The sequence below is a fragment of the Anser brachyrhynchus genome (assembly GCF_964034855.1).
Source record: "Anser brachyrhynchus genome assembly, chromosome: 3".
Classification (NCBI taxonomy): domain Eukaryota; kingdom Metazoa; phylum Chordata; class Aves; order Anseriformes; family Anatidae; genus Anser; species Anser brachyrhynchus.
The window spans coordinates 24584524-24612484 of record NC_137696.1 but is presented as its reverse complement, the minus strand read 5'-3'; the positions used below and the strand labels follow the sequence as shown (position 1 = coordinate 24612484).

At 41.1% G+C, this 27961-nt stretch overlaps 2 protein-coding genes across 4 annotated transcripts in view; one reads left to right on the top strand and one right to left on the bottom strand.

The window, feature by feature from the left end:
• The window catches only part of USH2A (usherin), a 419834-nt gene extending 418222 nt beyond the window's left edge, over window positions 1-1612 (top strand). The window contains exon 73 of the mRNA XM_080585038.1: window positions 105-1612. Coding sequence (XP_080441164.1) covers window positions 105-194 — 90 coding nt within the window. The 3' untranslated portion in view covers window positions 195-1612. The remainder of the gene's footprint in view (window positions 1-104) is intronic.
• Window positions 1186-27961, bottom strand: KCTD3 (potassium channel tetramerization domain containing 3). 3 transcript variants are annotated; one of them, XM_080585044.1, is made up of 18 exons: window positions 27759-27961; window positions 24307-24360; window positions 22819-22864; window positions 21283-21356; window positions 20760-20818; window positions 20491-20571; window positions 19676-19816; window positions 18576-18666; window positions 15986-16176; window positions 11955-12070; window positions 9642-9729; window positions 9385-9501; window positions 8134-8304; window positions 5618-5773; window positions 4557-4653; window positions 2936-3120; window positions 2695-2833; window positions 1186-2340 (listed from the first exon to the last, which is right to left on the bottom strand). In XM_080585044.1, exons 1-18 carry the CDS (start codon window positions 27818-27820, stop codon window positions 1758-1760), a joined length of 2451 nt encoding a protein of 816 aa, XP_080441170.1. In that variant the 5' UTR covers window positions 27821-27961; the 3' UTR covers window positions 1186-1757. The 3 variants fall into 3 exon arrangements, with proteins under 3 accessions (XP_080441170.1, XP_080441171.1, XP_080441172.1); XM_080585045.1 differs by having other exon boundaries at window positions 19691-19816; XM_080585046.1 differs by lacking the exon at window positions 19676-19816.

Sequence of the window (27961 nt, the reverse complement as noted above, 5' to 3'; positions counted from 1 at the left end):
AATGCTGTCAGACATAGGAACAGAATCAGAATCTCAGAACAGAATCTCATTTTAGTGTAGGACGGGTTTGGCTTACATGACTCTTTTTTCTTCCCTCCTAACAGTATGTAGATGAAGAAGATCTTGTCAATGTCATCAAAGGCTTCAGCACAGTCACCAAGGAACACACTACATTCACTGATACCCACCTCTGAAAAACTCAACCACCTTCTCTAGAAAATGCAAAGTGGGTAACTTGCCAAAAGCAGCCTGCATGGACTCTGGGAGAGGGGATAAGGCTGCAGATTCTGCATCCCACACCCACTAGTTAAGAGATAAAACTGTTTGTTGGGGGCTGGGGGTACTACTTAGCCTTTTTCCACCATCTTTAATTGTATAGTAAAAATTGTGTGTTAGCACTGATGTCTCAAAAAGGTATGAGAACAGTTTGAAAACCTGTAAGTTATACAGTAGTAGAGGACCATGGAAGTAGAGGCACTCATCCTTGTCTCTCATCCAACTTTCAGAGTTGAGGAGGGTTTGTGGTGGGGCTGGGGTGCTTATATGGAAAATCTTTTACCTGTCCAGAAAAGCTGTATGTGGCTGAAAGGGGCCTTCGTGGAAGGACAGATGTGGATTTATTTAACCTGACAGAGCTCCACCACAAAACTGTGTTCATGCATTAGTAAATAAACAGCAAATGAAGGAAGTCTTATGGATTTGCTTTACCTTTTGCCTCCTCTCTCCCTCCCTCTTCCCTGCCCCCTTGTCTCAAATTAAAAAAAAATAAAGCAAGCCATTAATTAATATTAAACTCCAAGCATACTTTTTCCAAGGTAGAAAACCTCCTAACCCACTCCCTGTTAAACAGTCGCTGTCACAGCCTTCCCTTTTGCTTACGTATTGCTAATCTACAGGCAATATAATTTGTTCAACACCCACAGTGAACCAGGAGCAAACATCAAGCCATCAGCACAGCACAGGTAGGAAATATCATGTCAAAGCACTTGTAATTGAGAATTATTACACCACGACAGTAGACCTACTCCCATATTCATCTCTGTCCTCTTTCCAGAGAAAGAGGCAAGGAAGCCCTCAAGAGACTGGCAGTTCTGTGCATTTTGCCAAGCATATTTTTCTGCATGCTCTCAGTCACAATCAGAAAAACCCATCATCTGACACCATAAATTTTCAGAAAGCACAAGCAACATTTTTCTGGCAATTTATTAGGACTAAGAGGCAATATAATATGCTATTTTAAATAGCTTCCTCCTTTACCTGGACAAAACATTTCAGACAGCAGCATACAGAGCAAGAATCCCATTCATAAAACAAGACCACAGAGGCAGCCCTGTGAATCAGGCAGAATCCAGCCAAGACAGCAGCAGCTCCACAGAGCAATGCGTACTGTGTCTGAAAGGCATCTTCCACCAAGCAACCAAGTACTCCCCAGCACCCTCGTACCCCGCCCCCTCCCAACCCCCCAAATAATCACAACATAGCACATGCCTGACCATGTTTACGCAATGCACAACAATATTTTGGACCAAGTACCGCACTACATTTTGGAGCATTACATAAAGCCGTACACTGATGTGTCGACTCTTCAAATGTTTGGCAGCAGCCAGGTACTTTCTCACAAGCTGCTTCCTTACAATTTTCATTCTGCATATCAAAACGAAATCCCTTTCAAGAAGAAACCCGCAACATGCAGTGAGTGTTATGTCTGCTACCAGGCAGAGTGCACCTGCACCTCATCTTTGCCACCAGTCCCATTTTCACAAGCCATAGTCCTGGCAAGATGAATCATTCTTCCGGTGACGTGGCGAAGCAGCTGTCTTTGTAGGTGATGGAGACGCTGCACCAGGTAATTCAGGTCCACCTTCAACAAGGACTGGTGCAGAGGCCAGGAGAGGCACTTTCTTCCTCCCCAGGAAACCAGCTCCTTCAAACCCTGTTTTCTTCTTGCTTTCTGCTTTGGCTTCACTCTCCTCTTCCAGTCCTCTTCTCTTGACATCCAGTGAACTCTCTGGCAGCCTGTTAACCTCTGTGCTGCAACATCCACCTGCCTCTGCCAGGCCAGTGCCTCGCACTTCAAGTGTTGTTGCCAGGCCTGACTTCCTTTCGGCTGTGCTGCCCTCAGCTGTTGCCTTCTTCGCCTCTGTCTGGCTTGAATTCCCATTTGCAGGGGCTGCCTTTTCGACTGGGCTTTTGCTGGGTAAGTTAAAAGCCTGAAAGTCCCGGTAACTGTGAAAGCTCTCCGTCCGCCTTGCTCTTGCCAATAGGGGGCTTTCTCTGTATGGCCGCACAGAACCATATGTAGCTGTTTCATGGATTGTTTCATGGTGTTGTAATTGGAGGCTTCCAAAGGAAAAAAAAAAAAAAAAAAAGAGAGACAAAGGCAAAAAGAGCTCATGTTAGCTTGAGAATAACAACCAGTTCTTCTGCATACCCTGCTCCCACTCCTAAAATAGCCATATACTCATCTCAACCCCCACACAACAACTTCCAGATCACTTGCTTCAGATTCTCATACAGTACTTCGATCTACACACACATAAACCAGCACATATCTAGAAGCACGAGTGCGATTTAGGACACTTATGGCATAGATTCAGGGGAATCAGCTACAGCGCTCAGGTCACCAAACCTGTCTCCACCTACCTGAAGGGTAAAACCTTTGGTGTCTGCAGCTGGTGCTACCCCGTGACCTACCTGGAATTAGATTCCCGCAGCCGGTTTGGCTGAACAACTGATGTGGCAGGACTGATGTTGGGAGTGGCGCAGCGAGATGTACTCAAATCACACTGGTCAAGCAACTTCAGAAGCTCTTCCTCTGTGGGGCCGCCAACATCTGAAAGAGAGAGCTCTTAGTGCCTGAATCCATTTACAGTAGTCACACACAAACGGAGACAGCAAGAGAACCATACCACAATCTTGGCTTAACACAACTTACCTTTGTCTTCGCTCTTATTAACCATGTCCATGGCTGTGGTCAGATCCCACATCTGGATGCTGCCGTTTGCATGCCCAGTGAAGAGGTAGCGGCGCGGCCGAGAGCCCATTCTGCTGGATCCTTCGCATTCTCGTACAGTAAATGACGAGATGGTAGTGCAATCGACTGCCTGGATCTCACAGATTCTACATGAAGAGAAACCCCAAGTTCTCAAAACACTTGCACCTGGCAGAGTTTGGCCAATAAAGGCAGCACTATTTTGATTTTCAGAGAAGGCAATAAAAATGCCATCAGAGAAAGACCTTTCTTCCAGACAACAGTTCTTCCCCTGCATGACTGACGTGCTGCTCAGCTGCAGATGCCTTCTCCCTCCCCCTGTCCCTCCCACCCCCCATCTGCAGCATTACCGCTTATTTATTTTTATTAGAGGAACCTCCCTATGTTCAATGTACTTTTTCAGTCCGCAGTGATCAGAAACCCAATGCTCTCACAATGGGAGAGCACTCAAGAATGAGGGCAAGTAGCCCATTCAAGATTGAGGGCAAGTAGCCCCTTCCTATGCGAGACACTCTAGGATGCTAACCTGCAGAAACCGCATATTTAACCACATAAAACATGAAAAAAAATCCAAGGATGATAAATCCAAGGTTATCAACACAAATAACTTTTGTCTCCTGACAACTGCAATATGACCTGACACACCAGATCTCCATTGCTTTTTCTCCCCTTATTTTAGAAGCTCATGTGGAGAGCGACAGGAAAACGACTCCCAAAACTAAGCTATTAAGCCAGACTCCACGCCAAAGCTTCATGTATTCTGGGTAATCTGTTTTCACGGTCCCCTGTATTAAGCTTTTTACAGAAGAAATGCCAAAGTCAGTCATTTAATAAAACTCTCCACTACATGCAAAACCAGCAGAAGTAAAAAAGCACACCAGCAACCTACAAGGCTCCTGTTCTCAATTCAGTTGCCAATAGCGTTAAAACATCAATGCTTTCTCACATTCAAAATTACTAAGCAAAAGATGTAAGAAACATTGAATTCAGAAGCATCATCTTTTCTGATCCCCTGCCATTTTTCTAGCCTAACAGGAAGAAAAGTAGCTGTATTTGGCAACTTTACTTCTGTAGCAATGTAATAGAGTATGATGGAATCAAGCCTAAGTAAATTGTACACCTGACCTAAAAGATGGCCTCTCATTTTTAAAGGTTCTCGTATCTTCAAAGACAGGCACAAAGGAAGAGAGAGACTGCTTCCCTGTCTACCTTTGCGAGTCACAACCCTGCCACCTGCAACTTCAGCATTAGCTTTTGAAATTTAATGTTAGCTTGGTACCATGAGTGAGGTACAGATTCTGTACAGGCACACAAATGTTTACTTTGTGAGCTCAGCAGGGAAGCCATCACAACGTGCATCTCTGAAAACACATTTTTCAAAATGCCATTTGGCTTCTAGGTTATAGCAGATCATTAACTACAGTTCTGTCACTAAGACACGAAACAGCTCAGCCAGAGCTGTCAAGCGTATTAAAAGCTTGCTGAATGCAACTGTCCCCATGGGATGGGAGACCCAGCCACTCGAGAAGCCCTGCTTCTTTCCCACTTAAAACCCTGGAGGTACCTTTTCCCAGTCGAAGACAGCCTTACAAAGAGCTTATTGGTGATGGGAACAACTTTTTGAATAAACACCTGTTGGTCATCACGTTCACCAAAGGGTCCTAGAGAAAAAAGGAAAATCACTTTTTCAGCGTTTCACCTCCCTCATCCTCTTCCCCACACAGTCCCGAGGACCCAGTTAGTATTAGTATGATTACTGGCATTTTGAAGCATCAGGCCCAGGGAACCAAAAGTGACTAAAAGTTAGAAAAAGCCATCCAATGGCTAGTAGACTCTGCAGATACAAATCTGCAGAGTGTTTTTTGTTCGTTTGCTTTAAAGGACATCCGTTCTGAGTTTCCCAGATGGTCTTGCAGGAATTATCACGTCACTACAAAACCATACATTAGACCTCTGTACGTACTTCCTTACTTTACAGCTCCTAGATGTCTAAAGGCCTAATCAGATTTCTTGTGATCCCACCCTGTGTCCACAGGCCATCCTGTTCATCAAAGTTTCATTTACAAGACTCTGACCACACAGGAATCTCGACTACCCATCTACACATATTCACAGAAATGGAGTCCTTGAGTATCTTGCTATAGCAACGTGCTTCCACCATTTGCCTCTGCAGTTTCAGGACTTCAGTAAACTTTGTCACGACTTCAAATTCATTTTGGAATTTTTCCACATGTACATCATTTAAAACCAAATGAGCAGTGAACTGGAACTTGCAGTTAACCCAAACGTTGCTACAGTTACCTGTTTCAAATACAGCCTTCTGTGCTTTCTGTCATTCTCTAGTTAAAACAAAAGTGAAATGCTACAACACTTTGTTCAAGGAAAAAGTATAGCATTTGTGATCAAAAGTTTTTCTTCCTTTCTCCTCACCTTCAAAGTCAGCCCTGTAAGTGTATTCACTCTGCACAGCCTAAATGGTGAGTATTTCCTGCCATCTTTTCAAGGGAAGAGCAGTATATAAAAGCTTACACCCATGAGCTGACTCGCATGCTACAGGGTCTGTTAAACCTTCCTGAGACCCGTTAACGAACAGCCTCAGCACATCAAGCTGGTGAGACATCCTACCAATGTCGTTTCCAGAACAGTAACTGCCATGACTCTCTGCTTCCTCCAGGGATAAGATTTTGAATGATGCAAGAGGCGTTGAGCCTGGCTGAGTTGAAATCATGCCTCGAAACCGAGTCACAGTCCATGTCCGTACATGGTTGTTATCCGCACAAACTAGAAAGGAAAAAGATGTACAATAACATTTACAAGGGATGACACATTGAAGAAGCTTAACTTGAAAGTTTTCTATATGACAGTTTTTCAAGATTAATGACTAAATCCCGCTTAGTCACATGTCACGTTATCTAGCAACACCAGACGATTATCTAACAATCTACAAATTGTTGCACATGTCCTGTTTTCTATTAGTTAGTTTTGTCTCTTCCCTCAGAAATTAAAGAAAAACCTGAGGCAGGTGAAACACATGTTCAACACACATTAAGGCCTGACTGAGTCAGCACCAGCAGCACCCTTCAAAACTGTGTGTGCAGGTGCCAGTTACAAGACACGTCAGGAAAGCAGTCTGGCAGCAGAACCCTCCCTCCACACAGAAAAATGCTCTTCTGTCTCATTTATCAGTTACTCAGTTTCCTACATAGACGTGCCCTTTCCTGGTACTGAGGGTTTAGCATGAAATCAGTTCCAAGTTGCAGCAGAACAGATGGCTCCTGGGCTGTTTGTTTACGATCTAATTGCATAGCGTGTTTTCTGTTACTTCAAAAATAAAATGAGGGGCAGCAGAAAGTAAATCTGTCCCCTGCCCTGGTTGCTAGACTCTGGGTGAAAAAATCTTCCACAAAGGAGGAGAGACTACCTCTTCTCTGGAACCAACAGATGCTTTCCTGAGCATAGCACAGGGCAGCACAACGAAGACTGAGAGACAGCTGAGAAAAGAGGAGACACAGACAACCCTTTGAAGTCATGGGAAGGTTTTCTCTAGGGCCCAAGAGGGGGTGGTGCACATTTTCACAGTATCACAGTATCACAGATTTCTAGGTTGGAAGAGACCTCAAGATCATCGAGTCCAACCTCCGACCTAACACTAAGTACTCCACTAAACCATATCGCTAAGCTCTACATCTAAACGTCTTTTAAAGACCTCCAGGGATGGTGACTCCACCACCTCCCTGGGCAGCCCATTCCAATGCTTAATAACCCTTTCGGTAAAGAAGTACTTCCTAACATCCAACCTAAAACTCCCCTGTCGCAACTTTCGCCCATTCCCCCTCGTCCTGTCACCAGGCACGTAGGAGAACAGACCAACCCCCACCTCTCTACAGCCTCCTTTAAGGTAACTGTAGAGAGCGATAAGGTCGCCCCTGAGCCTCCTCTTCTCCAGGCTGAACAATCCCAGCTCCCTCAGCCGCTCCTCGTAAGACTTGTTCTCCAGACCCCTCACCAGCTTGGTCGCCCTTCTCTGGACTCGCTCGAGCACGTCCATGTCCTTCCTGTAGCGAGGGGCCCAAAACTGAACACAGTACTCAAGGTGCGGCCTCACCAGAGCCGAGTACAGGGGCACAATCACCTCCCTAGACCTGCTGGCCACACTGCTTCTTATACAGGCCAGGATGCTGTTGGCCTTCTTGGCCACCTGGGCACACTGCTGGCTCATATTCAGCTGACTATCAACCAGTACTCCCAGGTCCTTCTCAGCCAGGCAGCTTTCCAGCCACTCATCTCCCGGCCTGTAGCTCTGCTTGGGGTTGTTGCGCCCCAGGTGCAGGACCCGGCACTTGGCCTTGTTGAACTTCATACAGTTGACCTCAGCCCATCGGTCCAGCCTATCCAGATCCTCCTGCAGAGCCTTCCTGCCCTCGAGCAGACCGACACACGCACTTAGCTTGGCGTCATCTGCAAACTTACTGAGGGTGCACTGGACGCCCTCATCCAGATCATCGATAAAGATATTAAAGAGGACCGGCCCCAGTACCAAGCCCTGGGGGACACCACTAGTGACCGGCCTCCAACCAGATTTGACTCCATTCACCACAACTCTCTGGGCCCGGCTATCCAGCCAGTTTCTAACCCAGCGAAGCGTACGCCAGTCCAAGCCCCGAGCAGCCAGTTTCTTGAGGAGAATGTTGTGGGGAACTGTGTCAAAAGCCTTACTGAGGTCAAGGTAAACCACATCCACAGCCTATAAAAATAATTTTGCTGCAACCCAGAAAGCTCCTGAAATGCTATTAAAGCAAGAAAAATCCTAAAGGACCTTTCCACAACAGTAAGACTTGACAAGGATATATTTGTTTACAAATCCTTTTATTTCCACAAATTGCAACCTTGGAATAAGATGCAAAGAGTTAGTTGTTCCAGTATCTGGTCAAATAGAGCCCAGGCCTTTTAACAGCTAAGGGCTTAGAGGAATGTCTAAGAAAGAGGATCCAACCAAATTTAGCTTTTTAGTAGAAACTCTGTTCAGTTCACTTCTATCAAATGTGGAAACAAAGCAAATTAAAAAGTTATGCACGTGAACACTGAAGTGGTCAGGAACGGGGAGAGCCACCAATGCAAACTGATGCACAGAGGAAGATTACCTGACACAAGGTGTTTCTCCGAGAGCATGATCTTCGTAACAGGGCTTCGATGAACTGTGAAAGTCTGGAAGAGCTGAGGCCCAGACCCAACTGTCTCAGGGTGCTGTACAATCACCCGCACTGCTCCAGAGCTGGTGCCATACGCAATCTCAATCCAGTTGCCACTTACACCTACAGCAAGCACAAACACAGTTGTTCACTTCAGGAATAAAAGCTTGTCTTATTGGAGTCATGTAATAAGGTGGTAGAAAATAGTATTTCCAAACTTTCACAATAAGAAAGATATTTAACACTCTTAACTCATGATTTTCTCATGATCAGAGAGGAGATTTTCTCACTTTAAAAAAGTTTATTCAAATCCATACTACACTCTTCAATACTATTTTAACAACGGCCCACCCTCATTCTCTCCTCCCTCCTGGAGGTGAAATAAAAGATGGATAAAGTCATTTGAAGATCTCGTTCTACATTCCAAGAGGATATTTTGGCATTTCTCACAGTGACATGTTCAATATGTGCCACACACTGTTTACTTCTGCCTTAGTTGGAGGCAAATGGGAAGAAAGCAAGGCAAGAACAGGGAGGTCTATAGCTAAAAAGGTCACTATGGTATCAATACAGATATGCAAGTAAACAGTTCCTTCAAGATGTTTTATTCCCCCCACCACCTTGTTCCCCTTCATTTAAAAGATAGCTGCACTGTGATTACAGAAAAATGCATAGACACAACAACTGAACATCACTCAGCTGCCCATTTTCAGTATATTGGTTATGAGAAGGTTAGACGTAATGGTAAGGTTGTGTTTCTGCCCCCCCCTGCAATTCATCATTAAGTATTTCAGTGAATCAAATTTATAATTGTACTGGGTCTGGCTGGGATGAAGTTAACCTTCCCTGCAGCGGCCCATACAGTGCTGTGCTCTGCACTTGTAGCTAGACCAGCATTGGTATCACACCAGTGTTGTGTCTACTGCTGAGCAGTGCTGGCACAGCATCAGGGCTGCCTCCGAACCCCATTCCAGAGTTAGTAGGCTGGGGGGCAGGACAAGAGTTGAGGTAGGAACACCACCAGGGCAGCTGACCTAAACCAACCAAAGGGATATTCCATACCATGTGGTGTCACACTCAGCAATAAAAGGTGGGAAAGGGGAAAGAGAGGGAGGGTTCTCGTTAAGAAGACGCCTGTCCTTCCAAACAGCCGCTATGCGTACTGAGGATGCTTGAGGGACATCAACACAATACAATACTAACTTGTTTTAGGTGTGAGGTAGACACTGAGGGCTGTTATAGCATCATTGGAGGGATCATGGTACAATTCTGTCACTAGAAGATCGTTGTCCTTCATCCTCAATGGGAACTTCTGCATGTCTGTGGGGAAGAGACATTTGTTCATTGCTCTGAAAAGACAAAGCTGTTCTGATGTGACTTAGACCGGACAGACTAAAGAGTTTAAGAACAAAGCTGCTCAATATCACTTCCTTTTTATTCCACTCTGCCCCCTTTCTTACCTATATAATAGATAGAGCCATTGTTACAGCCCAGCAGCAGAAAAGACCCAGCAGTATCATAGCTCGTGATAGGAACAACATCCTGAACCTAGTACAAACAAAAGAAAAAATAATAAGTCAAATTGCTGCTTCCTCAGTTTTCTGGAGGTTGTTGGGCCTCAGAGGTTTCTTCTACCCCCAGTTCTTTCTCCTCTGCATATCTACTACAGGCAGAGATCTCTATAACGAGGAGAAAAAACCTCTTGCCCCATAACATTTCATTTTTTCCAGGCTAATTTAAAGAAGCAGTACAAGAGCAGAAAGGAAAAAAAAAAAACACATCTAAGAATCTACGGATCAAGGTGCAATGTGCTTCCTGGTTCTCTGGATCGAAGGTCTAAAAGGAAGCTCTCCCAGCTGCAAAAAGTTTACAAAACTAATGAAGGTGGAGGGAACCCATCAACAGATGCACCACTTTACTCATCGCCTTGCAGAACACATTAACAACTGCAAGGAGAGGTCCGAGCAAGAGGAACCACAATGCTGCCAACAGCATAAATCGACTGGGTCATCAGTCAAAACAAGGAGAGTTATTTTGTCATGTGCTATTGCTTTATCTGCTACCTCCTATTCTGTAACACTAAGTATTCTGCTGTCTGGCACTCCAAAACCTCCTCTCCTTGTTACATGCCACTGAAACATTGCCAGAGGAATAAGTACCAGGAAAACCACCTCAGCTAGTCTGCTCAGATCGCCAAGTTGGGAAGATGATGTCAGAACTAATTACAGACAGAAGTCAGATTTGCACCTTCAGGGTAAACTACATCAAATACAAAAATCACAACATGAGGATAGCTTGGTAAAAACAAAGTTTCCTTAAAGTAGAACTTAGAAAGGACAGTTCTGGAAAGGAGGTAGAAAGGCACCAGGAAAACAAGTATGAAAGGAAACAAAGGTCTTGATCTGCAGGGGCACTGGTGCACTGTCGTTCTAAACATTTCTCCTACAGCAAGTATGATCACGTTCTAAGTTCAGAGCAAGTCATGGAAAATGGGTACGCAAATACCAGGTATTCTCATGAGGAATTTAAAGATCAGAGGTACAACCCTGCCATTTAAGTCTTTATGGGGTTCTTCAAAAACAACGTGTTCTACAGGGAGATGAGAAAAACTGCCATCTCCCTAACACTAACAAAAGAGCCTGAGGCACGGAAAGTACCCTGAAACATTTTTTTTTATTATTATTTTTTTCATTTACAGGGAACTATTCTCATCCTCTAGGAAAAATAATTTGAGAACAGAAAAGCTTATTTTGTGACATCTTGGGGTATAAGCCCCTCCTAAAGATTTTCTACTCTTCAATAAGAGAGCTTTCACTACCAAAGGAATAGTCTGCCAAACTGCAGAACTATTACTGTGATCAGAAAGCTTTCTGTGCCCCTCTCTGGAAACAAAAGGAAGGTATATTGGACATCAGTTTTTATTCCTTATAAAGGACTTGCTCCTTTAGCAAATATTGTCAAATAGCATTAAATTGTCTCAATAGAAGATTTTGCAATGCATCGATAGGACTTTAAATATTGTTTTGTTGCATTTAAGACCAACCCAACATGTTTGTCTGCCTCTGCTGCAGAAGCAGTGCTATCCCATGCTTATTATCTTTGTTATTAGTTAGCAGTAGTCACTTAAGGGTTGAATAAGAACTTAGTCACGAATGCTGCAGCAGACATGGGAGTCGGCCTCAGGTCAGTTCTATCTCGAGGCAACTGGAAGGCAATTTTGGGATTTTTATTGCATCTAGTTTTGTACCACAAAGATGCACATCTGGCTACCTTACAAGCTTTGTTAATCACACGAATGCTCAACTGTTTTCTCAGACTCACACAGACTCCAATGATCTCTCTATTTGACATGCATTCTGACAAAAAGAATAGAGTTGGTGCTGCAAGAAACATACACATGCACAACTGACATCAAGAAGAGTTTCCCATTGTAAAACAACTTGAGATGTCCAGATATCAGACGCCTTATAACATGTTTCCTTTTTATTTCAGAATTACCTCTACACATTCCCCACAAGTTTTCTATTTTCTATTATGATTCCAGTGAATTTTTACAAAGTTAATCCTCCAAAAGGAAGTTTAAATATACACAGAGATGACACTTACACACCTGGTCCTTTTACTTGAAAGCCTAAGAAGCATGCTTGGTAGTACCATCAAACAAAACTGTGTTCGAAGTATTTCACACTTGTTTTTAGAGTCTTACTTTATTTTATTTCTAGTAAGACATACTAAATTATTAAAACTGATACAGAAAATTGAATTAAACACACCTGCCAGTGCTGAGTCACAGCATTCCACACTCCCACTTTCCCTGTATGACTTGTAGCCACCAACTGGTTGCCGATGAAGAAGAGAGCATCTACAGGGACTCCAAGACTGAACACTCCTACAAAAAGAAAAGAAAAAAAACCTGAAGAATCTATGAAGCGCATGTAAAATAAAGAGGAAAAAAACTGCAACAATGGAATCTCTCCAATATTACCATGTCACTTATTATAGTGGCAATATTTATGTATATTTATTATTATTTATTTATTTATTATTAATTAATTAATTTATGTATATAGCCTTGTAGCCTTATTTCTAAAACCCTAATTGAATATATTAATACCTCTTTTTTAGCAGAAATACTTGAACTTGGAAAAATAAGCAACCTGCAAAAGCTTCCTTCTTTCTTTCTTTCTTTCTTTCTGTTTCTTGTCACCTCCAGATATTTAAGTTTGGTTACAGTTCACGAGTAGAGAGTACAGGCTACTCAAAATTGAAGCTATATAAGCTATATGATTTCACGATCATGATATACTTCAAAATCTGGAAGATAAGACTAACTTACCAGAAAACACCGTCCTTCCAAATAGAGAAAATGTGTCATCAAACACATTTCACTTAATAAAAATCAAAGCACTACAAATTATGACAGGCATTGATGACTATGGTTAGAGCAGACCTTAACATTTCAGCTTTTCTATGTTTCAGAAAGGCTCCTAAATGTCACGAAAACAACACCAATCACTCCAGTCTATCTTTCACCAGAGGTCTTCGCTGTTTGAAGACTAGAACTGCAAGTAAAGCTGAGACTTATTTAAGTAGGTGCAGGGAGGGAAGAGACCAAACATCAGCTTACCTCTTGTACTGTAATCTTGCCCAAGAGAACTCTTTGTGTGTGTAACCATTTTACCATGAAGTTTAGCAAAGTCATTATGTTTACCAGATTCTAAAATATTATGACCCTGGCAAACATAAAAATGAAGCAAAAGTAATTGCAGCTTGCTGAGAATCTAGATACCTAGAACAGCAAGGTCCTACCAGTGACACAACTTGCAAGAGGAACCCCAGAACAGGGATCCCTGTTCTCACTGCACAAACTACAACTGGAATGGGTCTGTTTACTGAAGTCCATACATAACTTCCACCACCCAAATCTGTCCTCTCCTTAGAGGTTTCTTAGTCTCATAACAAATCCAGTATCAATATTTTTAATTGAACTGCAAACTTACATAGCGTACAATATTTTGTACGATTTATTGTACCATGTATTTAAAAGTTACAGAAAGCTAAAATCATCTGAGATAATTTCCAAGTTTGCCAGCTACAAAGTCTGGCAAATTGGCCCCAAAAACCACTCTGTAAGTAATTCCAAACTAAGCTTTATTGCCTGCTACATACCAAAGTCATTCGTACTGAGGTTACATTACACTACCAAGTGTACACTTGCACGCTCACAAACTTTCCTATTCCATTCTGTTTCCTCTACATATTTGTATTACTGTCCACTAATGCACTTTATCTGGTGCAGCAGCAGACATATCTTTTAAAACAAGGGTACCCAACAGCTGGAAAACTTCCCAACGTTATTTCAGACAAACTCAAATGAACAGTGTGCCACTCCCAACCAAGAAGCAGCCGTCCCTCTAGAAGCTCAATACATACTTACGTTGTAATTAGGATGCTAAACTGTTTTCCAGGGCACAGTACAATCATTCGATACAGACAAGATTCAGCAGTACAAGGCATGTGAAAAAGGCAATAATAAAAAATCCACAGAAACAACTAGAATTGATTACTCCAGAGAAGGATGAGGTTCAAGGAAATCAAGGAAGACAGCTTGAATGGTCTGGAGGAATTTGAAGTGTCAGTCCTGCTTAGGCTCAACAATCTTGAGACCCATCCACAGGGGAGACAATGCTATATGTAATGACAGGCTCTTGTCTTAAGGGTCCCTCTCAGCAAAATACTGCTTACAGCAGCAATCCAGCAGCTGTGTCTTATGTAAGTAATATTGAAAGGAAAGAGTGCGCTCTGGGAGAGCTTCATCACAAAGATGCCAGCCCGCGCAATTTTCTGCGGACGGTGTCACCGGGCTCCAAAGACTGTTTGGAACGAGCAGTTTCTTTCACGAGATGATAGCAACATATTGTATCTCTAACGTAAAGCAGGACTGCAAGCACTTGCCACTATAAGGAAACAAGACAGCTATATTCAAATTCTTACTATTAAACGCAACCATATTTTAGTTCTTTTAGACCAACTACCATGACGTATTAGCCAGAAGACAAACAATACAGTCTGATCAATGTTAGTCAGAAGATTCAATCCTGTAGGCACTTTCTCTTCCCCTTCCCCCTGCCAAAGAGAGACCAAGTGGGATTTCCTTTGTTTCGCGGTCACTTCAATGCAGCACAGCCTGCTTAGCAAAGTGCTTCCTTCATTTGTTTGCCACCTTCAGTTGCAGTTTGAGTTATCAGAACCTTATGATGCTGGCGTATTTTAACTTTTTTTTTTTTGCCTTTGAATTTGATACCCAAAAATCTGAGATGTTGCTTCAGGTATCTTATTTCAAATCCTAAGGGAACACAAGCACCTAAGTCACACCAGAAAATGCAGAAGGAATGTAATAGCATAGTGCTTAAAGCAATACCTATTACAGTGGTACAGATGTCATGCTAACTCTTCCCTGCCTACTAGTACAAGATTTGGTGAAGGGGTGAATAACAGAAGAAAAGCCTTCAAGTATAATATCCACTCTGTTTAACAGAGAGATTACATATTCAACTTAGCCACACTTTTCAGATTTATTTATTTATTAAATACAATGGAACCTCCTTTTCTATTTTGCTGATTGTGATCACAGGCAAGAACTCTGAGTCATGAGTAATGCAGCTGCCTACTGCTTTTTTATTTCATGCAAGACCTTTGCCTTTCCCTGTCTTCAAATCTGACTTAGTGCTTGAAATTTTTTAAATATAAGCAGCAGCAACAGCCATTAACAGAGCTAGAAATTGCCTGAGCATCTCTAAATTAAGCTCTTCCTTTAAAGTAAAAGCACATGTATCAAAACATAAATTTGGTCATTTTCACTTTAACGATGACATTAATTCTCATGACTTCAACTATGAAGATGTATCTAAACACAATTTAATTCTGCATTCAGTTTCAGAGAACTGCTCATATAAAGAGATTGCCATGATACTTGGTTAGCAATACCCACTGCCAGAGGAAACATACATTACTGGTGTAACAGTGGCGACTCAAACACCAGAGATTAGGCTAAAGGAAGTTCCTAATACCATTTCACTCAATGCCTCTCCAACTTGCCCTGTATTTGAAAAACAAACGGGTTAGACAAGCCATCAGATCAGTACCGATGAACATTTACTTCTGAAAATCTCTTCTTGCTGTTTTAAACCTTCCCTAGCTGTGTGTCCTTCAGTGCCAAGAAGTACAAGCAGGAATTCCTATATGCTTAGGTCAGCACAGTGTGCTTTTTCCCTACCTAGATACCAAAGCTACAAAAAGAACAAATCATCTTCTTCCAAATTCCATTTATAAACTACATTTGACAGAAAACTGAGATCTTTTCATCATCTCCACGTAAAAATATGGCTTTGGTAAGGCAAAGGCAAGGAAAAAGCAGAACATCTCAGTATCTAGCTTCCCATCTCAATAGTTTTATTAACCTTGTGCTATGGCCTAGATCTAAACTCAAGTCCTATTAAAAGTTTAATTCTGATTTGTGTCTTCACATAAAAACTCAAACTGAACTGAAGTACTAGTATCTGTTCAGCAAACAGACTAGTTTTATTCATCTTTCCGATTTTTAGAAAGGATTCCCCTAGCATGACAGAGAAGAAAGTTAATATGCTCTAACAGGGTGCTGTATTACAGTTTCTTCTTCAGTAAGCATTTTCACAGAGTGACATAACACTACTGATCATACATACCTCACAATAGGTTCACAAACTCCTTTCTGGTTAAGCACAAGAACAACACAAAAACAAATCAAGCAAACAATTACAATTACCAATTTCACTGCCACTACCGCCATCTTGAATGCTCCACAAGATTATGCTACTCTCTGAGGCAACTGCAACCATCTTATCCTTGTCCCCATGAGGTCCTCCAACCACCTTCGCATTGAGAGCCACTCGCTCAATTGTCCAGTCCAGATAGGGACTCGTGAACACCTGCTGCCACCCAGACGACTCTTTGATTCTGGAAGAGTGAAGAAAGGAACAGTGAGCAGAGGTTAAAGATTCAGTTACACACACTAGACACTTTGGTCTAAACCTGACCCAGTGTGGATGGCCTAGCCAAATGCTAGAGGATGATGTTGAGCATAAGACCTTAGAAGAAATCTTTTAATTTCCAGAGGCAAATGAATGGTTATTATGCAAGATACTCAATCATGTTCTGGCATGAAGTTGTACTACCCAGTCACACAATTTCTGTTTATACCGAATAGGCTATACACTTTATTTTTAGAAAATCCTTTTCCTGTATAATCTTAAAGACTAACATGATGCCAGGAAAGCATAGCTTACCTGATTGAATTTTATGCAGTTATCTAGATATTTTGCAACTGAGCTAGAACGCACACTCTCGGCACTCAAATTACATAAATGTTAACACAGAAAGCAGAAACATCTCTCATACTTTTTGCCATTGTTTCACTTCAGCATTGCATCCTGCCTGGAGCTGAAGTACCACAGATTGTTATATTCTACCAATGTAGCATGCAGAATGAATTGTAACGCAGCAACTTAAGAGCAGGGCTGCAATATCCATAAGCCTTTGCATGCAACCAAGACATTCTCACCAGCTTATTACCAAATTGTAAAGACTTCTATAGTACTTAAAGGGAAAAATTGGTTGTTTTTTTTTTTTTAGGAGGCACTGTGTTTTGCTGTAGCCTTTCAATAAAATAACTATCTTAAGCATTTAAATAGTATTTGTTAACAAGGAGCCTAAAAGAAAGTCACAAAATTAAATAAAAGAATATATTTCTTACTGCAAGAATTTCACTGTCCACTATAAACTACTACTTTGAGAAGGAACTCTGGCTAAAATTCAGATGTTGCCCTAACAATAATCCTAAATAATCCTGAAAATCACGTAATTTGACTGCAGCATAGTAGTATAAGCAAGCTGAATTTAAATTTGAGGGTAGAGGTAAGTAGTTTAAAGTGTATGCTGTCTGCTCACACAGTAGATACTTAAAAAAGCCTGGGCAAATTCACCCATAAGCAAAAAGAAACTGACAGATACTGAGATACAGCATAGAGGGGCAAAAACTGTTACCAAAAAGCTGTGCAGGAGCAGAAAGGAGGCGGGAAAATCCCACCATGGTATTGCTAGAGTTCCTTCAAGTTCCAGAAAGGAAACGAGTCAACCAAGACAAGACTGCTACCTTGAGTCACTAAGGAGAAAACTGTGTTTTAAACTGGCATACTGACCTGTGCCCTCTTTCAGCAACCGTTTATGTCTGACATGCTTCCTCAAAAGCATTGCTAATGACTAAAGTTTAACAGTAATAACCCTGATTAAGTAGATTACCAGCAGGAAAGAAGCAGAATTGTTCACTTAAGTGAGCCAACATCCAAGGAAAACAGAGAAAAAAATCCTAAGGAGGGGACAATTAGCACAAAGACAATTGCAAATCACTGCCTCCTTCTCTAATCAGACCATATTAAGAATAATTGAAAACTAGAACTTAAACATGGTTTCTCTTACACTACTTAAACACAAATTAAACCGAAATGAATTGCAGTGGTGAATACGAGAGACAAGTTATACGTGATTTAAGCTATGGAGTTTAAGCAAGTAAATTACTATCCTATACAGCAAAAAAGGCAGCAAACTATGGTTTCAGCTTGGTAGTACCCAGAAAGAAGCTTTTCACATTACACTTTGTATTCCCCTTTCTGAATCACACTATGACAGCAGTGTTAGGTTGTTTTTGAGAACAGTTCTTTTTAAAATACTATCTTCCACTGGAAGGATGGCCACCATTTTAAGACTACCAGATGCGAACTATAAACAGCTTCTGTAATATGAAGATGTTACTTATCTTCACCTGATCTTAAAAATTAGCCAGTTGGTTTACAGTACATTTAAAAACACTTTGCAGCCATCCGTGTGAAGTAGCAAGTGTGTAACAGTTCTACTTATGCCAAAAAGACTGGAGTTTATGACAAAACACATCACTCGTAGCAAAGAAAATCTATGAACTGTTTCAAGCTCTTTGATGGTCTAACTTCCCACACTTCACAGACTGTCTTCAAACCCAAGCTGTATGAAGAACTTTTAAAATGAATCTTTCATTTAAAACCTTGCTTTAAAACAGGTATCATTTGGCAGTTACAACTGGATTCCATTCATTGATGAATTTATTCTGCAAGGGGTCACGAACTGACATCAAAGCAGTAAAATCTGAGTTCCTGTCAAGCAGTTTATTTACATGATCAGGAATGGTATCTCATATTTATAAAAACACACTGGGCGCACATGATACTGTCATTTCAGAGTAAACCAATTTGCTATGGTTTACCAAAGCAGAAAGTTTATTGCGTTTGTTAGATTTCTGTATTCTGTCAAAGCAACTTCATTCATACCTGTAGCACACAGCAAAATGAGCATAGGCAGCTACTATCCAATTGTGATGACCAGCTACTATTAAAACTTTCCGTGGGTCCACAGGAAATCCTAAAACCAACAATAAAACTTAGGTCAGTCAAACAATGGGTATTGGAGAAAAGATGAGCATAGACATCCAGAAAAGGGCAGGACTCTCCTGCTCGGATATTTAACAGAAACTTTGATAATAAAGTTTTCAAAGAAATATTTCAGTCATATTCTAGTTAGCAATACCCCCCAAAATGCTTTTCTTTCTACCAAGAAAAACATTTCATCTCAGTCACTACAATGGAAAGTGTTTGTAAGTAGAAAGAGGCAAGTACATGCTTGTATTTCTGAAAAGTTTTTTTTTTCCCTGAAAAAATGTTAAAAATAAAATTGAGGATCGTTACCAAATAAGAAACTCTACTGCCCCCTTCCAAGCCTGCGGTAACTCAGGAAAAGGCTTATTTTAATATTACTTGTATATACTTTCACCTTTTAGCATACTCAGGATTTTCCTAATATTGCTGCAATTTACACAATTTTAGCAGAAAGATGGCAATTCTAAGAGCACAGTTTTGCTTACAAAGTCAAAACCTGGTAAACGACACTAGCCAATACTACTTTGTTTACAGTTTTTAAATATTTTATACAGAAAGTACTCTATATAGCCAAACAACTGAAGACTACCTTTGTGCTAAAGACTCTTGACTCCTGCAGGGCCAACGAGGCACCAGGAGCAAGAAAGAAGTGCAAGAGAAGGAAGGAGGTTCATGTTCCTAAACAATGACTAAAGAGACACTGGCCTGTCAGTATTTTCTCACAGCTTCCAGTACAGTGTAAGGCATTTGTCTAAGTGGCCAGACTAATACTGCATGAAGAACTTTAATTTGCCTTTCTTCTCAGCCTAGTGTCTTGACTGTGCAACACTGGGCCTTAAATACTGCCTAAAGAGGAGTATATAAGCAAACATTCAGCAATTTAAGATCATGCAAACATATAACAACACTGAAACCAAAAATAGTCACTCCATTTTTATTTCCCAATGACAATGATTTTTGCAGTTTGTTTTGGTTTTAAGACTGACATCCCTCACCTAGCCTGACTGTACCTTCTCCAGTACCAGCAAGCGTAGGTTGGACACCACCTCCATGAACCTCACTCTCAGAGCAGTTTTGACCAGTTCTAACATCGGCTGGTGGCCCAGCATTATTATTTATTTTACGATTGGGAATGCCTATAAAAGAAAAGAGATGTTTTGTCCCACTCCATAAACTTCAGCAATATAACAGACATTCACTCATTTTCAAAATAAAAAAGTAGTATTTGTGCATTTTAATCCAAAACCTAATTCACCAGCTATAAGGATTAGAGGATATCCCAGTATTGAAAAAAAAATGCTTCTGCTCTCTACTTTGACATTCACAACCAGTTTAATGAACTATCTTCAGAAAACTTGTCAATAATCGGCTAAATAACCCACAGTCTTCAGGTTAACACATGAACAGCATTCATCTCTACTGAGAAGTAAAAATGTAACGTACTCATATTGTTAAGAGAAGCTTATTTGTGATGATTTGTCATCTACTGACAGAGGGTATGTCAAGTAACTGTTTCTTCAGAAAGAAAAGAGTACTACATGCTGATAATATCTAAAATATACTTAGATAATCTCTACATTGGCCCACACAGTTTGTTTAGCATTAACATGCCACCCTCTCTCCAGTACTCTAAATACACTGTTTCATATAGCACACAGATATGTCTTGTTTTTGAACTATGTCTAATTCAACCATTCGTCTCGAGCTTTCCATATGAAAGCCTTCTCCGGACTGTTTGACAGCCAATTGCTCCCACAAACTGAAGCAGTAAGCGGCTGCAAGCAACATCAGACCATGAACACAAAAATACCTGGAGGAGGCAGGTAGCCATGGAACAGGACACTGCCACAAGATGAGCGTTCCAATTCCTCACATAGAAGCAGTCTTCTCACTGAGGGGAAAAAACACTATGACCATAGCTTTCACTTCCCAGAAAACAAGACGTTATTTCAAATAACCTTCTGTATCAGGAAATCTGAAAATCTACAGGGTCATAAGTGCCCAGAATTTGTAATTAGGTCATTACATTACTAACAAATATGAGATGACCTCATATCAAAACAAAACAAACAAAAATACCTAAAGGAGTGATTCCATAGAATTCAGCTTCATGCCTGAGAACATTAATACTCACGCCCCTAAAGAAAAAAAATACATAATAAGACTTGAATATTTGCATACAACCAGGTATTAGACAATGTAAATATAAAGCTACCTGACAGTTTATAGAATCACTGCCAAACACATTTAACGTGTTAATGCTTTTGAGATGTCAAAATTACCTTAACATTAATATTTTTTAATTAAAGCAAAGATACTGAGGTAATAGAGAAATGTATTGCCAGAAGTGGCTTAAGCTACAAGAATTTACTATCAAAATGTTATGCTACTGTTTCTGCCTCCAACAAGTCATATATATATATACACACACATATATATGTACCCACACACATGCACACTCTAGATATGGGCCCAGAGTTACAAGGCAGCTGAATCATGGTAGACACCCAACTGAGTAAAACTGAGCAATTCCCATTTGAAAAGCAATTTCTAATGCAACTGATCCAACTAATTTTTACTTAGGATAATTAGAACTTCTTACCTTAAGTCTAACTCCTTTGTGCGAAGAAAATTTAAAATGGGTGCAAACGCTGTTGGATCTCTATCAATAAATATCTGCAAGGAAAAATTGCCATACTTTTAGCATTATTTTGGAGCAACCATCAACTAACGTGCTTACTTGTGCTAAGCATGGGAAAGAGGAGTTGAAGATGATGCAGTCAGCAGACAAACACAACCCCAGTTTTCAGGCACCTTTGTTCTCGTTTTTCTACCATGCAGTAGTTCAACATTCTTAAAGACACATACACAAACACTGCTGCACTTCAAAAAATAAAAATAAAAACAACACACTTAAGCTCTAGAGACTCCACAAAGGTCAATGGGTACTCAGACTTTCTATCATGTGTTCAAACTTCAGTAAACGTAATAAAACCAAGATAATTTTTTAAAAATCACCCTAAACTTAAGTCTATTATCACTACAGCTACCTCTATGCTCTTAGCAAAGTACTTGTGTGCCTTATCACTCAACAACATCGCTGTAATTATAGTTCCCCATTTAAGAGTATCACATACGCAGACTTAAATGGCCATTTTGCTGTATATATTTGCCAAACAAAACTACTTTTCCATGTCAAGATTGCTCAACTACACATGCAATACCTATCTAATGGAAGTCACCCATCCCTCTCCAATACAGCAATTCGCAGTTTTTCAGTTAAAAAAAAAACACTATTGTTGTCTCTGCATTGTCTGTACAATGCAGAACACGCACAAAAACATGCACATTGTTCCAGTTTCTTTTATCTTGGAACGAAGATAAGAACCAAGAAATTCAGAGATGTCACCAATTCTCATGAAAGTTTAGCAACCCGACTTTGGCAGCATGATATACAAGTAGCTATATCTACAAGACCTTTATTCTGTCCTAGCCAGAAACATACACTTCTTCAGCAAGAAAACAAAACAAAAAAACAGTATTTTTTTATATTTTAAATCTTCACTAGATAAAACCAGATTATGACTTAGAATGACTCCTGAACAGTCATTCTCCCATACAATAGCACAAACAGTATGGTAAATAGGTTTTGAAATTATTAAGAAAAAAAAAAAAGTAAAGAAAAAGGAGATGACAGACTTTGTACTGAATCTCCACTCTTTGCAACAAAAGGCAAGGAAAACACAATGACATTTTCAAATGATTTCAAAGTCCTCTATTTTCCTCCTATTGAAATGATAAGTGCCAAATACAAACAAAAGTCCAATTGAACAGTACTCCTCACAGACTCTGAAGCAGAGATCGTGCTGTCAGCACTTTAAATGTAGGTTTCTGCAACACTACTATTAGGGGTTATGTAATACAAAAATGACAGAGGAAAATAGTGTGAAAAGACAAAGCAAGGTTTTATAAGCCTATAAGGAATGTGAATGTTTTTCTCATTTGACCATTCGCTTTCCGTGCTTTTAACGCAACTGACTTGGGCAGCGTAACTCCCATTAGCACCCAGAGCGTTTTAGGAGAAAACCTAACTAAAAGCTTAACATTAATTTAATGATTTATCAGGCTTATTACTCACAGCACCAGTTTCATCCTTCAGTGTTGAAATTCTTCCACTCAGCAAACTAGAACAAAGGAAATCTTTGTTAGATGTCCCCTAGGAATGTACTGCCATGAATACACCATGACACTACTCTGCTCTATTTGTGTGCTGTAAGTTGCATTTTGTTATAACAGTGTAGCTGAGCAAAGAAAACTGCCTAGGTTAAGCAGGAAAGCTGGACAGGAGGCAGGGGAGAACACACCAGATCATTTCCCCCGTGCAAAGGAGCTGTGCACGCACACCTAAGGAAAGGCTGAAACCTGCATACGGACCTTTCAGATTCCCAAAGAGAAGAACCTAGCCTGAAAGGATGGAAAATTCTTCTGAGGCACCCAGAGGGCTGCATAGTTTGTTACAACCCAGTAAATCAGTAAAAGCTGCTGGAAAAAAAGAAAAAAAAATAAACAATCCATTCTGCAGGGACTTAGTGGGCAGGAATGGGAGAGTTGAGTTTTTAACACTATTTTATTTCAAAGCTTCTCTCCCATCAGATCAAAGTCCTCTTGCTCCAGATCAGCAGAAAACACCACCTGAGCCTCATTTTACAGATGTGAAGCAAACTCACTAACAACAGTTTTATTTCCAAATCCCATCTGACTGTGGATGACAATGACCTCATAGATATTTTTCAGTACTGGTTGACTTTCAGGGCAACCTCCTTAGACAGTACACTTAGTTTTGAGAAACCAAGAAACTTCTGAGGACTTCTTTATTGTGCTTTTCCTTCCACACCTCAGAGAAGGCGATAACTCCCTGGCTATCCATTTATCTGAATATTTCAGTACAACAGAAGCAGATAATGCTGCCTGTCCGTGCCAGTTGCCAGGTTTTCATTGGGAGAGAAGTCTAGCGTACAAAAATCAAGTGCCAGGAAGCAAAATAGCCAGACTTCGGCTTTTCTTTTATGAGTTTGGGATTAACTGTGATGGTAGAGATACGGCAACAACAGCACAAAATTACTACAGTACTAACAGCACAGCCAACAGAAGTAGTAACAGTAGTGAGATAAAAGCAGAAAGATACCCAGTGACCCCATAGATCCTGTAACATGGGTTAAAAACCTCAAAACTTTTAGTGAACTCCAGGTACAGGGATAATTCATAAAACATTAAATATAGTGCCACTGTATACGGGTAATAAGATCACAAGTTGCAAAATAGCAACAATCAGTGGCATCTCCCTTTCCTGCAGATTTGCTGCCTTATTTCCAGGATATTCCATCTAAAAAGTGACAACTTTTCAGCACACATAAGCAACCAGAGCACAATTCAAGACAGTAGAAGACGATTGAAAACCACCTTATTTCAGATGAAACCATCCCATTGCTTAAGATGGAGAAAAAGCAGTAAGAAATAACAGCATATTCCTGGCATAAATTAGAATGGAGAATAGGTATTATTTTTGAAAATACTTATCAACTTTTCTTTGTTTTATGAGATGAAACAAAATAAATACCATAAATACCTGGAAAAAAAGGAGTCTGGAATCCACATCAGTGTTTGTCTTGAAGTGCTGAACCTAGGAGAGCAAAATTACAAGTTACGAATCTGCCAGAAAACAGGAAGGCAGTCTCCTTTGTCAAATTCTGTGACATGTCCTGCAAAGCTGGTATCAAACAGGTCGGAGAAGTTTGAGATTGCTACATCTTCACAAAGTCAAAGAGGTTGCAGCTTCTTTGCACAGATCACCTTTAAGTGTGATGAGGAGTATCCAGAGTATCATTTCTGTGTGTTTGTAACACGCTGCCCCAAACATCCTTTCTCTGTTTCTCACATTTTGTCAAAATCAATGCTTTAAAAATAAATAAATAAAACCACAAATGCACATACCTACACACACAAACAGAGCCATTAAAACATAAGTTTACCTACAGTCTACTACATTTGTCATTAACACTGTGCTACCCTTACGTAGGATTCAAAGAGTGCTAGACCGTACATTGCAAAAGAATACAACTTGCTTCGAGTTAATATTTTATAGTAACTTCAATCAAGTTAATATTTTACAGTAATTTTAATTGCCTGCAGTTTTGCTCTTTGGGCCCTTTCTAGGGTCCCACAATACCACATTAATAGTTAAAAGTGAGAAAAATATTTACTCTGAATCATGATATTATGCAATAGCACAAATTATCATTTATAATGCCAGACAGTATTTTCCATAATAAATAACTAAGAACTCCTTTATACTAATCCCATTTTTAACATGAAGGAAGACAACTGGACTGGCAGCTTAGAAAATGAGTTCAAAATAAGCTCTTAGTCATGACTAAGAAACCTTTGGTGACCACTTAATTAACAGGAATTAAAAAAGGAAATGCAAAGGTAAAGTTCCATGTCAACTTTCCGTACAGTACAGGAATTTTGCAAGTATTACAAGTATTTTTACAACTATTTTTAGAATACAAATACTTAATCATAGTTTATACAGTTTTCGCTGCCTGTATTTTCCAGCTGTGGAGAGGAAAGAGTGAACAAAAAGCATTACTTTGTACTCTTAAAGGGAGTCAGAAGCATAAAAGCCGCATAAAACTACCACCCGTTCTGCATAAAATGTGGATTGTGTAGCTGCTCCCTGCAAGCACAACAATGACAAATCTGTTCTTAACAGAAAATCCACAGCATCAGCATTCCGAGCATAAACGTGCAGTCTTTTCTACAAAGGAAAAAAAAGAGAACAGTTTGCTATTTAAATGGAAAGCGGCCTTTAAGTGTGATTTCTCAGTTGTGGATTTGCTGGGCACAGCTTTTTCCATCAGTAATACAGACCACTACCCTTCTTTACTTCAAGAGTAAAGGGGAGGAGGATGGGGGAAAAAGAGAGCCACCGACTGACTCCTTGCTCATTTCCTTGCAACTTCATTGCTTTGCACAATCACGGTTTTTAGACAGCTCAAGGATTTTTCTGTCCATGCCCTAGCTCTGTAGTACCAGTAATATAAATAAAATATATAATATACAATAAAATATATATTGTATATAATAAATATATAATATATAATAAAATATATATTATAATATATATAATAAAATATATAAATATATATAATATATAATAAAATATATAAACTGTGGTACCAGTAATATAAATAAAAAAGGTACCAGGCAATACCTCATACTAACGTATACTTTAGAACTTTTAACATTTACACATTAATCTACGTAAACAACAAGCTGGAGTACTCCTCTCCAGGGCACAGGAATAAGCACAGTGAGCAACACTGACACGCGCAACTACATCTGCAGCTCCACGTACCTAATACACAGTGGGCAGACGCCATATGAAGGGGAATCAGGCAAAACGAGTAGAATATCCTCAAATAATCTAAAGCACATGGCAACCTACTGTTATCTCAAAGAACAATATAGACAACTGGAAACAGACTCACTCAAGTGTCAGATATAAAACAACCGCTTTCATAGTCTGCTGCACTTGTAGAATTATCTATACGCTGAGGAGGTAAAGGATCAATAGAATTTGTTACAGTAATTTCTGTGACTGTTAACTTGCAAGAGACTTGTGCTCTTGGCTAAGCAACCCACAAAACCTAAAACTAGCAACTGCTGGAGCAACAGCATGTGGCAGAGAGGCTCTGGCTGTCCCTGGAAGCAGGGGGAACCTCGTGTCAAACAGAGGAAACGTGGTCAGCTGGGTCTCCGTACCAGATCCACAGAATTACTGCTATCAGACAGCTCTCCAAACAGACCTAAGAGTTTCAGGTTTCTAATACAGGCTACAGAAGCTAGTGAATAGGAGAAAATGTGTGCTCTATTCTATGCTCTCCCATGTGCTGTCCAGATCAACTCTGCTGTTAGCTTTGAGTCACCTGCCTTCAGAAGCTGAAAAGCCTGGCCCAGATACATCCTTCCAACAAGATGGGCACTACGAGGGAAGTTGAGCTGGCAGAAGACCAAGCCCTCTTACCCGGACCGGTGCTATGCCCTACTGTCTGCCTATCAAAAGGTAAATGACTGCACATGCATTTCTACTCCTTAAATCCAAATGGCACCTGGTGACTAGAACCCAGAACCCTTCAAACAGAAATGAAATATATACACATTTGTTAGTTTGCCGTATTTTTCGTATTTATGTAGGCAAGCCCTCTGAATATGTGTATTCATGTATTCTGATTCACGGCCTGTAACCGTCTATTCTCTGCAGACGCATTTAATAAGTAAGAACAATTTAAGAACACCAGATTGAAGCATCTTTGTGATTCTACTCTTAATAGAAATCTAAAGGCCGAACTGGCCTGTCATTTCAGGGCCAGAGCTCAGTGAAGTGCCTTACTCAGTGTAACATGAAATCTGGTCTGAGCCAACATCAAAGTTATCCCGAGGGCAAAACTCACCCACAGCGATGCCTAAGTTACAAACCGCTTCTTGGGGCTGTTCCCAATGCCTTATTACAGCAAAGGTACTCTGCGTCAGCTTTGGCAGCACCCTCCTTTAAGGAAGGCCATTGAGTGATAACACCGAGTCTGTCTTCTGCAAGGACATTCTTAAAATGGTAGTAATTCCTGCTCCCCATGGCTGGTTTTACATGCCATGCAGATTCAGAACGCTTGGTTTCCACCACGCTGTAACGCACACGATGTCACGCCGGAGCATTTTGAGGGGAATACCATCACTTTTCGTCACGCTGCTCCTGCCCGGCAATCCCACCCCTCCACACACCGCACCACCTACACGCCACCCTCGGCGGCCCCAGCGTTTTACGACGCAGATCTTTATTCCGGCTGCGAGCCGCAGGAGATTTTTTTTTTTTTTAATACCTTTTTTAACACCTCGGCGCCCGAGGCAGACCACCCGAAGCCCCAGGACCACCCGAAGCCCCAGGAAGCCGTGCTCCGGGGGTGCCCACACCACCCCGGGGCGGGGGCCGCCAGCAGCGCCGCTCCCTTCTGCCCGCCTCACCTGGTGCCGCCCACGTTGAGCTGGACGATCTCCCCGAAGCCGCCGCCGCCGTTCCCCGCCATCTTTCCCTGCTCCGCCCGCCGCCCGCCGCCGCCACGGGCCGGAGGGGAACGGCGGCGGGGCGCGGCGGCGGCCAGCGGGGCGGCGGCCAGCGAGCCCCAGCAGCCCGCGGCAGCCGGGGCGAGGCTCGGCGTCCGGCTCGG